The sequence below is a fragment of the Triticum urartu genome, chromosome 2A, assembly GCF_056163025.1.
Source record: "Triticum urartu cultivar PI428250 chromosome 2A, HENAU_Tu73, whole genome shotgun sequence".
NCBI classification, from domain to species: Eukaryota; Viridiplantae; Streptophyta; class Magnoliopsida; order Poales; family Poaceae; genus Triticum; species Triticum urartu.
The window spans coordinates 41,857,670-41,871,112 of NC_141874.1; the positions used below are offsets into that span (position 1 = coordinate 41,857,670).

General features: G+C 45.4%; 2 protein-coding genes across 2 annotated transcripts; both read right to left on the reverse strand.

Moving 5' to 3' along the window:
* Positions 1–2,700: 2,700 nt before the first annotated feature.
* On the reverse strand, positions 2,701–6,268 carry LOC125535350 (protein FAR1-RELATED SEQUENCE 5). Its single transcript, XM_087542942.1, is given in 4 exon segments — positions 2,701–2,998; positions 3,393–3,521; positions 3,603–5,741; positions 5,945–6,268. Coding segments are annotated over 3 exon segments (2,430 nt in total). The 5' UTR covers positions 6,212–6,268; the 3' UTR covers positions 2,701–2,998; positions 3,393–3,497.
* A 3,817-nt stretch (positions 6,269–10,085) lies between these two features.
* Positions 10,086–12,580, reverse strand: LOC125535349 (putative amidase At4g34880). The gene is made up of 4 exons (XM_048698401.2): positions 11,713–12,580; positions 11,248–11,484; positions 10,957–11,158; positions 10,086–10,563 (listed from the first exon to the last, which is right to left on the reverse strand). The coding sequence occupies exons 1-4, from the start codon at positions 12,441–12,443 to the stop codon at positions 10,207–10,209; spliced, it is 1,527 nt and encodes a 508-aa protein (XP_048554358.2). The 5' UTR covers positions 12,444–12,580; the 3' UTR covers positions 10,086–10,206.
* Positions 12,581–13,443: the final 863 nt, after the last annotated feature.

A 13,443-nucleotide genomic window follows, 5' to 3' on the forward strand; every position in this document is an offset into this window, starting at 1 on the left:
CATCGACGAGCCAAAAATTGGATGGCGCCTTTAAAGTCGGAAAGAGGTTGATTGATGAAACACCATTTCTTTTGGCACGTCATTTTTTTGAATCTGCCACGTCTGTTTCTGGCTTGAGCGCGGGCTTAGGCGATCTCTTTGGCCAAACAAATTGTGTGTTAACTTTTTTTTCCATGCTAATATGTGTCTCATTCATATCATAAAGAACAATGTACAAGTCACGTAAAGACCGACATGACAGAACTGAAAAGATAGAAGAACATCTCTGAGCTTGACATCAACACCTGTGACCTGCCTCCGGCACCACCACAACAGCCATCGAAGAAAAGAATGTTGGATCACCTCCTCACCCGAGCGCGATGCGGCTCCATCATTGTGAGAACGGGGCATTCGAAAGAAAGCATGCCAAATCCATAAGTCATGTGATGCCACCGCTTCTAGTATGATGGTGGCATATCTGTTGTGACCATGATACATTCCCCGCAAACCTTTGGGGCAGTTTTTCCATTGCCACTGCATGCAATCAATTCATGCGAGCATTCTTGGAAACACCCTTACCGGGACAAGAGATGGACAAGAATATGCAGCGGGAGCGAGAGGTGATGGACAAGAATCTGAAGCAGGAGCGGGCAACCATGCACCGCATGAGGAAGGAGGAGCGTGCAGCCATGGAACAGATGATGAAAGAGGAGCGTGCAGCCATGGATCAGAGGTTGAAGCATTTCCATGACGATATGGACCTAAAGTTGAAGCAGGAGCGCAAGAACTTGGATCACGTTATGCAGCTCGAGCATGGCAGGATGGAATTCAATATCATGCAGGCGCGTGCGAACATGGACCTTATGTTGAAGTAGGAGCGTAATGACATGAATCACAAGACCAAGATGAAGGAGATCCGCATGGAAGGGAATATAATGCAAGACCGCGTTCTACAACTCGAGCGTGGTAAGATGGGCTTCAATAACATCGAGACGCGTGTGGGCATGGACCTTAACTTACCACATGACCGCAATGATCTGGATTACAAGGCCAAGATGGAGGAGACCCGCATGGAAGGAAATACGATACAGGACCATGCTAATACACGCCTGAAGGTACGTTCCTTTATTTACTAAGATTATTATTCATTATGTTATCCACACACAAGGCAAAATCAGTTTGTAACCATAGCAGGCTCAGCAGGATGACAAGGCCAAGATGGAGGAGATCCGCATGAAAGGGGGTATGATGCAAGACCATGCTAGTACAGGCACGAAGGTACATTTCATTATTTACTTATTATTCATTAAATTATTCACACACAAATCAAAATCAATTTATATCAAAAGCATGCTCAGGAACAACAAGACATCCCTACACCAGAGCAATCTGTCTCATCAGTACCTTTACAGGTAGAACAAGAGATCCGTACACCAGAGCAATCTGTCTCATCCTACGTAAGTATGTTTTACAAATGGGATGCACATCCTACGTATGAACACTTTAATATTGTGCAAAAACTGATGTCAACGAGCCGTATGTAGGTAGTTGTAATGCAATTTATTGTTCATGTGGACGAAGAACTTTCTCATGTTCCTGAAGCATACCACAACAAGAAACCTGGTATGATGACAGTACTTGAACCTGCCAAGGTGGACTGGCAGATAATGGTGAAAAATTTGCGTTACCATGGGTACAAAGGGGAAGCAGATTTGTACTACATCAAGCCTGGGTGCGTACCACCAGAAGGAATCGTAAAGATGTCAGACTAGCATGACGTCGATGAAATGTTGCACACTTTAGAAGGGATAAAGAAATGTCATTTGTACATTGTGAAGAATTGTGCATTCCCAGATTATAGCGACAATGACATGTCTGAACAGGTTGGTTATATTGCCAAGTTCCTACTTATTATTTAAAAAAAGGGCCACATCATTTGCATGTTGACCTAAATACCTTTTGTATGCATATGGGCAGGACATGTCCGAAGAAGACATATATGCATGTGGGTACATGGATATCGGCGAGAGGGACATGGGCGAATATGGGTCATCGCCCAAAAGGAAGAAAATTGCAGATAACAATACGAAGAAAGCATTGGATTTCGGCAGCAGTGATGAGCCTCTTCAGTAGGCTTTTGGTTTTTCTACAATTTCAAGCTTTGGAGCTGAACTATTGTCCCAATTAGTGTTTGCATTATTTTCGATCCAACAATAACTTCATTCAAGTGACAATTGTGAGACTATGTTTACAATAATAGGCTTTCAACTTTGAGTTGTTGCTCAATTTTTAGATGAAAGGTTCCTTTGATGCCCGCACACTTAATTGTGGCTTTTACTATTTTTGCATTGCATATGCTGCACTAGTCCAAACCAGTTTTATGTTCGTAACATCAATTAAACGACCAGTTTTACTAAGAATGTCACTACATTTTGGATTGATGCAAATTTTCACAGGCACATTTCATGAGACGGGCAACGAGTATTAGCTTAAAATTTTGGTGCAATTTGTCAAAATGCATATTTTCCATCATTAAGCCAGAAATGATCACCTATCAACAAGCTTAGGATAAGCCCCAACATGAAGTCTCCAGTGCTTCTTCCGTACAAGCATTTCGGGCGACAACAATGTTCATTCGCATAAAAAATGAGCAGGACGACTCGATCAACTCCAGTTGAAATAGTGCCATGTAAGACCAATTCCACAAATAATGTACAGATGTAGTAGAGCAAGCACAACACAATATCATTAATAAACATATAAATGGGAGTCTTGTTCATGGAACGCACACCTTGGTCGTAATCAGTCATGATACATATGATAGTGTACGTACTCTGATTACGTAGCATCCCAATTAATCCATCACACTCTACAAGTTTTTTTGCGGGTACACTCTACAAGTTATAACAAAGATAATTACTAGAATTGCAAGTAAGGAAATGCAGCTCTCTTCTCTTCCTTGCTGGAGCCTTTGTCCATCCAAAAGCTCCCACATATCCTTTTTCTTCACATGGCAACCCTGTTTCAGAGAAAGCAGAGGAGGTTTAGGATAGCGGCACACAAATTTAATTGAGAACAAGATAACAAGCTATCACATTTCTCTTTGGGATCAAGAAGCTCTCTTATGAGCACATTTAATTGAGAACAAGATAACAAGCTATCACATTTCTCTTTGGTAGCATATATAATCACAATTTAAATAACTAAAGCTTTCTCTATGTAAAAGAAGTAACGCTAGAAATACTCTAGTGATGCAACATACAACCTAAAAATCATGCATAATTTGTGAAACTTGCACTAAAATGGCAGGTTTGCCAAAAACAGATAAACCGGCCAATTAATTCTGGACAAAGGACCTCCCAGGTTATCATTTGGGAGGGTCATTTCCATCAGATGGTCATTGTAATGCTCACACAGGATAGAGGCGGTTGGGCCACTTCGCCACCAACACAACATCACTCTCTTGAGGCTCAGCAGCTACGTCCATTTTGCCAATGGCCTTGTACAGAGAGTTGTAGCTAACAGTTTGCTGCCATCATTTCCTACACAGCAACAGATATAATTAGTGCACTATAGTAATGAGTAAATCAGATGTAAAATTAAAAGTTAGACATATTTGACACCTCTTTCAATTTATTGCATGTACACCGATCATGACCTTCCACCCCACAGTAGCCACATTTCCTCTTTGACCTTTGCTTCTTCATCTTTGCCTGCAACCTTTTCTTCGGTGCACCTCGGCCTTGCACATGCACTAGGTCTAGAACCTTTTCCAAATCTCCACAATCAATTTCCGTCGTCTGTGGTAGCACCGGACCAAACCTAATGCATTCCTCCTGACCACGGCTTGATTCCTTGCTGCCATCTTGTTCACTCAGAATCATCTTCAGACGCTGATACTCCTCACTAGATTGACATGCCCGGAAACATGTTGCGTGACTCAAATTCCGCAACTCACGGTACCTCACAAGGCTTGCCGAATAGTCGTACATCTCACTCTTTCTGGTCGGAGGGAATGCAGACTTCGCACTCATCGTCCACCTCATGGGAACACAACACCTAGGCAGCACTTCCACTTGACGTATTCCCAAGATGTAGAATATGTGAGAGCATGGTGTTCCCAAGCATTCCAGCTTACGACAAGAACAACTTATCCTATACAAAGAACCTTCCTTCATCTCACAGCGCACTTCAAACTTCTTCTCTCTTCTATCGATCTTAGCCACAACATATGTAGTCAACTCCCATGCATCTAGTATCTCGCTGATAACACATTTGCTGACAACATTTATGCTCCATCTGACCAACTGAAACATACAAGGCGTGAAAACCTGGGCAGCATGTTTCTCGAGACTTGAAGCATCAGCGTCTGTAAATGGAATGGACTGCAAGGCCACGATGTCTAGGATCGCCTCGTTCAAGCGTCGCCCCGAAAGGCAACGCTCATAGTGCTCTAAAATATTAAACAAGGTCATCTTACCCTCAAGATGTGTATGTAGCACGGATTTTAGGCTCTCACTCCGCTGATTGCTGCTCAATCCTAAGAAACAGCGCCCCACCAGGTATGGAGCACACCACAACTTCCTCATCTGATACATCTGATGCAACCATGACTCCTCACTTGTCACTTCATTCCTTCGTAAGAACTCTATCCATTTTCTCTCATGCTCTTCAATAGAAGACGAGTCATATATGAAAGATCTGAATTCTTCCCTAACCTCATCATCATGCAGATGGCGTACGATGTTCTGCTGAATGTGCCATACGCACAGCCTGTGGTATGAGTCAGGCCACACCATCCTGATCGCTCTTTGCATTGCAAGGTCCCCGTCAGTGATTACAGATATCGGATGCTTCTGTGACATGGCTTCAGAAAATGTCCGCAACATCCACTCGTACGCCTCGTTAGTTTCATGAGAAATTATCCCGCATCCAAAGATAACTGTGCTACGGTGGTGATTCAACCCGACAAATGGAACAAATGGCAGATTGTACTTATTGGTCCTGTATGTGCTATCAAAAACCACAACATCGCCGAAAGCCTCATAGTCAAGGCGGGATTGAGTATCGGACCAGAACAATCCCTTCAGATGCCCATCTTTATCAACCAAGTATTTGAAGAAATAATCTGGGTCTCTCTCTTGCCGCGCCATCATGTGACGGATCACCGTCTGAGCATCACCGGCAGCGACTGTTTCCTGCTTGTAGCGATGACAGAAGTTATAGATGTCCCTCAGCATGCATCCAACATGGTCATATCCACCGGACTGCATGCACAACACATCCATGATTTTGTGTTTCCGGATTCCAACACTTTGCATCTCTATAATGTCCGCTTTCTGCTCGTCACTGATTCTTCTGTGGGAACGCAAAAAGCAAGCAAGGTCTCATGGGGCCAAAGGATGGTTGTGTTCATCGATGAAATCCTTCACAAACCAACGCCCTGTTTTCGCGACTCTTGCAATGACAAATTTCGCTTTACACCCTACACGAGTGATATTCCGTGGCTTCCTCTTCCTATCTTCTCTCTTCCTCTTCATGTGCTTCTCTTCACGGCAACCTTCACGACTACAGACAAGTTTCCTCAGAATTATCTTCTCGTTCGCTTCATCCCACTCAACATATCCTTTCCTCACACTAAAGCCTTTCTCAAGAGCATACTTGTTATAGAACTCAAAACCCTCTTCCTCGCTATCAAACATCCTGCTGACAATGTCGTCGTACTCAGCCATACACTCAGCACTTATATTGGCCATATCTTCCTGCATATCACATGCAAATTAACAATTGGTCTCAATTATACACCAGAAGTAAAAGAATTTCCCTACTCACATATTCCTCTCAACATAAAAGGTTCAGAGTTTCAGAAGTTCCATCATGGCTTATTTTGTTTAGGTTAGTCTATGTTTTGTTCTCTTGTTCTAAAGATAAAAACTTAAACTAAGTGATGTAGTGGAAAAGGTACCTGTCCACGGAGTGCTCGCCGGCGTTGCTCGGCGTCGCCGGCTGCTTGGCGGAGGGAGGCGCTGCAGTGAGCGGTGGGGCAGGGAGATGTCGGCCGGCTCGGCGTGCCGCAACGGTTAGCAGTTCCTGGCGTTGGAGAAAGCAGAGGAGGTTCAGGATAGCGGCACACAAATTTCCTTGCTGGAACCTGAACATTACATAGCAGGTTCACAAATTTACTACTCATATTGCGGCACACAACTCCAAAACAGCAGCTTCGTAAGCTCATGATTTAGATGTTGTGTAAATTAAGCATGCTAGGTCAATTCTGAACTACATATGGCAATCTCACTTTTAGGAAAGGAGGATCATCATATACATATATAGCTCACTTCATCTGGGGCAGGGGCTATGGGAGAGGATTTCACTCGAAACGGAAGTAGTATATACTTGACTGATGTGAAGCGTTGTCCCAGATGTATTCACAAGAGGCTAGAAGATGTGCTCAACCAACTGTCACAAAAACAAATAAATTATTATTTGCCTAAGTTGGTACAAGGAATGTACAGGTACCAAAATCTCATCAGACTAGCTAAAAGATGACAAACAAGTCTTGTTAAGATATGTCAAAAATTATTCACTGGAGAGAGGAAGAGTTGAATGTAACATAATCGGAGGGATAAACTTGATCTAAATATGTCAAATGTGACTATGAAATTCTTTCTTAAGTCTAGCATACATAAACAGAACATCGGAGCTTTTCAAATCAACATTGCAGAAAACTGAAAACAACTGCGAAATTTCACAATACCTATGTATCATATGTGCAAACCCGCGCAGTGGGAATACTTAAGCCGCATCTCAAATGAGGTCAGCCAGATAGATCCTGCATACAGGGGATAAGGAATGAACAACAAGCATGTATGCTCAACACAGCAAAACTCAATTGTTTAGTACACATTTACATATTCACTGCATTACGGAAGAACAAGCATGTAAGCCAAGATACAAAGTAAAATAATTGCAGCTCTCTCACTACCATTCAAGTCTTCATTTTGTCTGCGATAGATGAGTCTGAAAAGCAACTTTTTTCCAAATATTGACAGGAGCTCTGTCATTTCTATTAGAGAAGATGAGAATATTGTCTCAAGCTAGCTATTCAAAAAATTGACAGGAGCTTCATCATTTTTATTGCTAGGTTCGTAGTAAGACTTAACATTGCTACCTGTGCAAACTTACCTAGATGTATGGTTTACTTGAGTTATGCATGTTTCTACTTACAAGGTTATATCTGAAAACAGAACTAAATAGACATTTTTAATATATTTCAGTCATAATATGACCATTTCCTGCTACTGTAACTATGAAATCCAAATTTCCTTGGCTCAGTTTTAGTAAATGTCTGATCTTTAACTTGCAGATTCAACGCTACTGTAACCAAGGACATGACCGAAGCCAAACAAACACTAGGCTTTGCCTACCGATGTGCAAAACAAAAACAAACTAAATACAGATTCAGCCCCCATCATCCTGAACTACTCTGACTAAGGCCATGGTTCCTACAAACAATGGTAGCCACCCTCTGGTAATCATGCCTGCATATCATAACAGCAGATGCTTCACTGCAGGAAAACATGTGGTAATTGCCTAACTGCAGAACCAGGAAATTTTTTTGGGGGGGGGGGGGGGGGGGGGGTCGTTAAATTTGTGTTTTGGTGCCTTCACATGAATATTGCATTGAATAAATTGTGAACAACAATATCTAGTTGCTTTTTACTTCATGATTGTTGCCCTAACGAGACTGACTAAATATAATCTGGCTCAAAGCCTAGGTTGCATAGCAATTGGCTACAGTTTAAATTTGCAGCTAAAGGAAGGAACACCATCCTGGAAGAAAATTATACTCCCATTTGCAAAACAACCAGCTAGACAAAGATGCAAAATATTCAGAGAAGCCAGCAAAATGTTTAGCTAGTACAGTATCATTTTCACCTTGAGTGCAGCTGACGTTACATTCACTGCATTCTAACCGTGGAATTAACAACAATCTTCTCGATCTAGTGTTATGGGAAGGTAATGGGAGGGGGTCAAGGAAGTGGGTGGAGGAAGGCAGGAGTGGTGGCTACCTGCCTACGGACTGGTCCGCGGCGTTGCTCGGTATGACCGGATGCTCGACGGAGGGATGCGCTGCAGGGGGCGGTGGGGCAGAGGAGGCTTCAGCGGGCTCGGCGCGCCGCACCTGATGGCTTGCAGTTCCTGCGGCTCCTGGCGGCGGGCCAGAAACCTGGCGGCAGTCCGGCGGGATCCCTTGATTGCAGCGGCGGCGAGGGCCGGCGTGATCCCTTGATTGTGGCGGCGGCGAGGTCCGGCGGGATCCCTAGTTTGCGGCGGCGGCTTTGGACGGGAACTGGATTAGGGAAGGGGCGAGAAAAAGTATAGGGGGTTGCGGCTGTGCGACGGTCTGAGGCGACGGCGGCACGACCGACAGGAGGGACGCCAGCGTCGCCACGGTCGAGGGGAGGGTCGGCGGCGGCGGCTGTGCGAGGGGATTGAGGAAGCTAATAAACTGAGAACGAGGAAGGTTGTGCGAGGGATTGACTAGCGACTGGATTGACCTGCTAATTTACTACTCTACCCTTTTCACACACAAAAAAACCTTTAAATGATTTCTTTGATCCGACTGTTAGAAAAAATCAGGGACGGAGTTACACGAAATTACGAGCCGTAACTTGCCAATCACCGTAAAAGAGCTCTTAGTTATTTACTAAACTGGTTTTTTTATCAAAAATAGGGCATGTGTAAAGAAAAGAACTCTGGCATGTTTCTATTGATTTGAATTAACATTTATTGAGGTCCTCTGCTTTTTGTTTTGTACGACATGCAAATCTTAGTATCATTTTTTTGAAACCTTTTGCTATGCTAGAGAACACCCCACGGGTGCCTGAGAGCCCAAAGGCTGCTTTGACACTTAAAAAAAATGACCCTCGGCCTCTCTATTTTTCTACTTTCTCTTATGAATTCATTTTACAAACATTATTGCCCAGCTTTCCCATTGTTCTCACCAATATTTTTTTAGGCAAGCATCTACTCGATTAGACAGATTAATCACTGTATGCATGCATGTTTGTGACATTTACATGAAAAATATAAGTTAATAAATACTCCCTCCATTCCACAATATAGTGCTTCCTCTATCCCCGTGCTTCAACTTTGATCGTAAATTTAACTACCAAAACCGATTGCGGCGGGAGTAAAATTATATCAGTGAATTAGTATTCGAAAGAAGTTTTTAATTATATAATTTTTTCTCCCACCGCAGTTGGTCTCGTTGGTTAAATTTATGGTCAAAGTTGGACCTCAGAAAGCACGGGCGCACTATATTTTGGAATGGAGGGAGTACTGAGAACCTGATTATATAGTAAATAAAAATGCCTTCAATCCCTCTCAACGTATCATGTGACACATGTGATAAGCAATTCAAAGTATAAAAAAAATCCTCTCAACATACAACTTGTCGCAATAATCCTTACACGTGCATGGCACGTGCCTTTAACTAGTATGTATAGTTTGCTTCTACACCACCCACCCTGCTTTTTCTTTTGAAGCCCAGAACTGTAGAACAATTGTTCTACGGCATTTTCATGCAGTAATTAAATAAAGTACATATGTGCAAATGAAGCAAAATACAAGAAAGGTTTATCCAATACCAGCCCTAGGTAACATAGAAATTGGAGTAAGAGATGATAATAAAGTTGGTACCGTGGACAAAGAATGAATGAATGATGCTGCGGATGTCGTTATACATGTAACGTAGTGTCGTCGCCATAGTTTAGAAGCCTGATGTAGGATGTACTGCTTTCTGTTTCTTTGTAGAAGAGTTGCAGTCTTTATGCAGAAACTCAGAAACTTTAATAAGCAGCCATATTTTGGATCTGGTTGTCTTGTCAATTTCAGATGAAATGAAATTGGGGGGCTGATGCTCCTTTTATCGAAATTATTAAAAAAAACAAGAAATCAGTGCCTGTTCTTGGGCGTTCCATGTGATCTCTAAAACAATTGCTTTCTTGGGCGTGCTTTCTTTTGCGGCAACGTTGGCTACCTGTAGAAGGTGCTTGTTTTTTCACCTTTAGTGCCACATTGCTAGTCTATTCAGAGTTACTTCCTGACCCAATAAATAATACTTCCAGGGTTTATTCTTTGAAATGTAACGAGAAAAGTGTAAGTGGAGCCGTTTTTTAAGCCGTCGTGTTACATTGTTGCTACACAAGAGTTATATTCAGCTAGCTAGGGCTTGAACATGGGTGGCCTCCTCACTTTGGTAGCCTGCTCGAAAGAATAGGCCATCTCGATCAGCCTCGGCTCATACCCCTGCAGCCCACCGAAGCATATCCCGAAGGGGAACCCCTTCTCGTCGTACCCCGCCGGCACAACGATGCCAGGGTGGCCGCTGATGGCGAGAAGGCTGGAAATATCGCTGTTAGGCGCCACGATCGCGTCCAATTGGTGCTCCATCATTAGCTTCTCTAGCCCATTCGCGTTCAGCTCCTTCAGGCGACGGATTGCGGCTCTCTCTACGGGCCCAATGCCATTTGTGCTTTGGGCAGCGATAAGATCAGGCTGCCCGAAATCTTTCAGCCTCTCCTGCACCAACATGTAAATAAATTTTGTAAGAGCCTATATAAAGAATAAGTTCCATTAACTGACGTGTTTATTCTACCTATGTTTCAGGTGTTTTATCGCCTCATGTTCTATGCAGCAGGAATCTATAAGAAAATTTGAGATTTTTTTTGACAAACCTAGATCTACTCCCCCCATTCCCAAATATAAGTCTCTTTAAAGATTCCAACAAATGACTACATATGGAGCAAAATGAGTGAATTTATACTTTAAAATATGTTTAGCGGAGGGAGTATATTGTTTGAATAACAAGAAGTGAACCACCTGCCATTGGACACAAGCAGGGCAAATTATCTGACCCACAGGATGGCATCCAGCACGAAATATGGATTCAGTTGGTTTTTTCGGTGCACTTACCTCCACAGGATGTTTGTTGTTGAATGCTATGATGTCTGCTAGCGAATGGACCGGGGAGTAGACCAAGTCTGCCAAATACGCGTTTATGCTCAGTTTGAACTCTGCCTGCATCGCAATCCCCTCCTTGGAATAAATCTCAACCAATAGAGCGGTCAAATTGGCAGCGACGTCCAGCTTCTCGATCACCACTGCTCCAAGTTTCCTTTGGAAAAAGAAAAGAAAAATCAAGAATCAATTCATATATTCATCCATGGACAGCTAGTGAAATGTAAACCGTGACTAGCTACGAACCTCATTGTGGCGAGGTGCTGCTTGTACGTATTCAACTGCGTCTGGTCGTATCCTTGGAAGAAGCCATTGGGGACGCCGATCCTCTTGCCTTTTAGCCCATTTTTATTAAGGAACTGCGTGTACCCGCCGTGCGGGATGTACTTGGATGCCGCTCCGGTGGCCGCGGCGTCTTGCGCGTCGTGGCCGACGATGGCATCCAGCACGTGCACCGCGTCCGACACCGTCCGGCACATCGGCCTGCGTTTTATTTCCATCGAGCGGCACCAAGGTTTTCAGGTTGAATGAATATGAAACAACAGCAAGAAGAAGAAGAAGGAAGCATCGAGCGGCACCAAGATTTTCAGGTTCGATGAATATGAAACAACAGCGAGAAGAAGAAGAAGGAAGCATCGAGCGGCACCAAGATTTCCAGGTTGAATGAATATGAAACAACAGCAAGAAGAAGAAAGGAGCAGGAAGGGTTACCCCACGGTGTCCTGCAACGGAGTGATGGGGACGACGCCGGCCCGGCTGGTCAACCCCAACGTCGGCTTGATGCCGACAACCGAGTTGAAGGACGACGGGCAAAGTATGGAGCCGTCGGTCTCGGTGCCGAGCGTCACGGCCGCCATGTTGGCCGCCACGGCCACGCCGGACCCGGCGCTCGACCCGCACGGGGTAGACGACAGCACGTACGGGTTCCGCGCCTGGCCGCCGCGGGCGCTCCACCCGGCTTCGACCGGGCGGAAATTGGCCCACTCGGACAGGCTGGCCTTGCCGAGCACCACGGCGCCCGCACGCCGGAGCCGGGCCGCCACGCCGGCGTCACGCTTCACCACGGAGCCGAGGAGAGCCAGCGAGCCCGCCGTGGTGTTGAGCGCGTCACGGGTCGCGATGTTGTCCTTGAGCAGGACGGGGACGCCGCGCAGCAGCGAGCCGGTGGCCGTGCCGCTGCCGCGGCGGCGCTCGGCGTCGGCATGCTGGGCCTGCCGGAGCGCGTCCGGGTTGACCTCGATGACGGCGCGCAGCAGCGGGTTGAGGCGGCCGATCTGATCCAGGTAGAACCGGACGAGCGCCGTGGAGGTGAGAGTCCCGTTGCTGAACCCTAGCTGGATGGCTTCGACGGTGGCCTCGTGGAACTCGAAGCCGTGCGCGGCACCGGCGCCGGCCACGAGAGCCAGGACGGCAGCGACAGCTTGCAGCTGCAGCGACGCCATGATGTTAGTTTAGCTTAGCTAAACGCCACCGGGGTTGGTGTGGCTTGGCTTGTCTGCTCTTTGCTCTCTACTGTTTGGTCTCTTGCACGCCCGTGCTCGTGTAGTGTAGTACTTTCATGGCAGTGGTCTTTAGCCTTTTCAGATGCCTCATGATTGTGTCTAATTTACCACTCACTTTTTTTCTATCGCTGTCTAGGTCTCTAGGAGCATCTACCATCATTGGCAAATCTAAAAATAAATGAGTGTCATGCAAATATGTGTTGGACTGGGCTGCAAGTGGTTGTGCTGGACCTTGGCATTAGTATCGAAAACTAATTTTACAGTTTTGAAGAGGGGGCTTGAGCCTGTTAAAGCCCTTAGTAGATTCGTCCATGTCTACAACCAGGCTAATTCGGCCCCTTGTACGCCCAGGGATGCGTCGAGTCAGTTACCGGACGTGTCCGTTTCAAAACTCTAAATGTCTATGCACCCAACCGCGGTCTTGAACTGTGTCCTCCGTACTTTAGACATTTCGTCGACTAGATCGCGTGTCGCACCGCTAGAGCATGTCGCACGAGCACATGAACAACGTGCGCGCAACGGCCGGATCAGCCCCGCAGTCGGGAGGGCGCGAGATGGACCACACGAACAACGTTTCGAGCAGCCCTGCAGCCACACGAACAACATGTTGGGCGGCCTTCTCACTTTGGTAACCTGCTCGAAAGCATAGGCCATCTCGATCAGTCTCGGCTCGTATCCTTGCAGCCCGTCAAAGCATATGCCAAAAGGGACACCATGCTCATTGTACCCAGCCGACACAACAATGCTGGGTTGGCTGCCAATGGTGAGAAGGTTGGAAGCATAGTCCTCGGACGCAACGATTGGGTCCAATTGGTGCTCCTTCATCAGCTTCTCCAGCCCATTCACGGAGAGCTCCTTCAGCCAATGCCTTTGTATTTTGGGCGTCATAAACTCATGTTGCCCGAAGTCTTTTAGCCTCTCCGGCACAAAAATGTAAAGA